Source organism: Saccoglossus kowalevskii, chromosome 14 (assembly GCF_978046115.1).
Source record: "Saccoglossus kowalevskii chromosome 14, keSacKowa6.1, whole genome shotgun sequence".
NCBI classification, from domain to species: domain Eukaryota; kingdom Metazoa; phylum Hemichordata; class Enteropneusta; family Harrimaniidae; genus Saccoglossus; species Saccoglossus kowalevskii.
Window position 1 is genome coordinate 3,202,279 of NC_140654.1, and position 1,725 is coordinate 3,204,003.

The 1,725-nt window shown below is 40.6% G+C and overlaps 1 protein-coding gene across 1 annotated transcript; it reads right to left on the reverse strand.

Moving 5' to 3' along the window:
* On the reverse strand, positions 1–1,038 carry LOC102806034 (allatostatin-A receptor-like). The gene has a single exon (XM_006824945.2). The coding sequence runs from the start codon at positions 1,036–1,038 to the stop codon at positions 1–3; it is 1,038 nt and encodes a 345-aa protein (XP_006825008.2).
* Between the last annotated feature and the right edge of the window lie 687 nt (positions 1,039–1,725).

Here is a 1,725-nt window from a genome sequence, read left to right on the forward strand (position 1 = left end):
TCATGCATGGTTTCCCGGACCCCCTACTGTCGTATTTACTCTAGATGCCCCACTCTGACTCTCCAATACGCCAACTTTGTTTTTACACCTGCAGAATATTAACACAATACCGCTTCGAAACGGTTTGCTCCAAAATGCGTAAATGAAAGGATTTAGGCATGAATTTAGACCAGCTAAAACACGCGTGAAATTATAAATGACATCACTGACGTGTATCTCGGACTTAAAATTCAGAATCAAAAAAAGAAACTGATTAGGTCCCCAGCAGATTAAGAATGCCAGGCATACAACTGAGAACATCTTGATGACTTTCTTTCTGGTACGGATCCTGGCGGGTGTAACAGTTTTACCATGATCAGCACTGCCTTGTCCAATTTTGCGTTCACTTTCACGGAGAGCGAGAAAAATTCTAGCATACGCAACCAATAAAATTACACCAGGAACAAAATAAGTGGCAAAAAAAAGTCCGACACCAGCAAAAGTTTGATACCAGTCCCCAAATGGCCATTTGTAGCTACAGCTGTCTATTGTCGGATTGTATGAATTGTTGTAGACGCAAAAGCTCTGCATGATAAAGGCGAGAAGCCAGACAACGAGTATGATGAGTACTGCGGACACCCTTCCCTTATGCCCACTATATCGTAATGGGTGAACGATTGCAACATATCGTTCCATGGTGATAGCTATTAGTGTGTACGTAGATGCAACAAAACTCACCCACAGAATCGTAGCTTTGACAGTTCGACAGTAAATTTCTCCAGCTATTCCAGAAGGTACAGCGAAAAAGCCTCGCAATGTCCGCGGAACAAGAAAAATGGATGCCAGTAGGTCTGCCACTGCCAGCGATGCAGTGAGTCTGAACGTCAGCTGTGACCGAAGATGCGGGATGCCGACCATAACGATAATAACCACCAAATTGCTGATGACCCCGACGGCGGCGATAACGATTTCGGTTGTTTGTACGTAAGTCCACACAGGACTCGATATTGTACTTGAACCCATCTCTTCCGTGGCATTGCTCTGTGTTGTAGAATTCATGTTGGAACCGTAAGTATTGTTAAGATGACATACAGGCTCGAGTCTTTTGATGGATTGTGTTTTCATTTCATTTACATACTCGTGTATTATACTACGCCTATATCCATGGTTACCAAAATAAGCGACGACATCGAGTACATATCACAAATAGACGTGTATTCATTGGCTAAACAACTGAATTGAAAACGATTCCTAGTTTCTATATGTCATGTGTAACTTACACAGCAATTACGGAACGTCGACTACAGCAAATTGTACATAGCCTAGCGTAATTCATTATATGCGTTTACATGACGAACCAGTTAAGATTGTGACCGCACTCTTGACAAGATGGAAAACGTGCTTTTGTCGTCAAACTTGCAAGTGATTTCAAACAGCTGATGATTACTTGGGTATCTATCACTAATTGTCAGACTCATGTGTTCCAGTCGTTCAAAATAATTGTTTCATATCTTCCACTGCTACCCTGAAAACAAATATATTGTATAATGTTTCAGTCTTACAGTAGTACACTGTTTACAAATTACCCAATATGACTAATAAATATAAATAAAATAATTTACCTCGAACAATATCAACATCCCATTCAGCGTTATTGCTGTAACTGGTCATACATGTAAACCGTAAAAATGTCTAATCATCATGACAGTCTGGGCTCTAGTGTGATTTGGATGTCTTTGTAAGTTG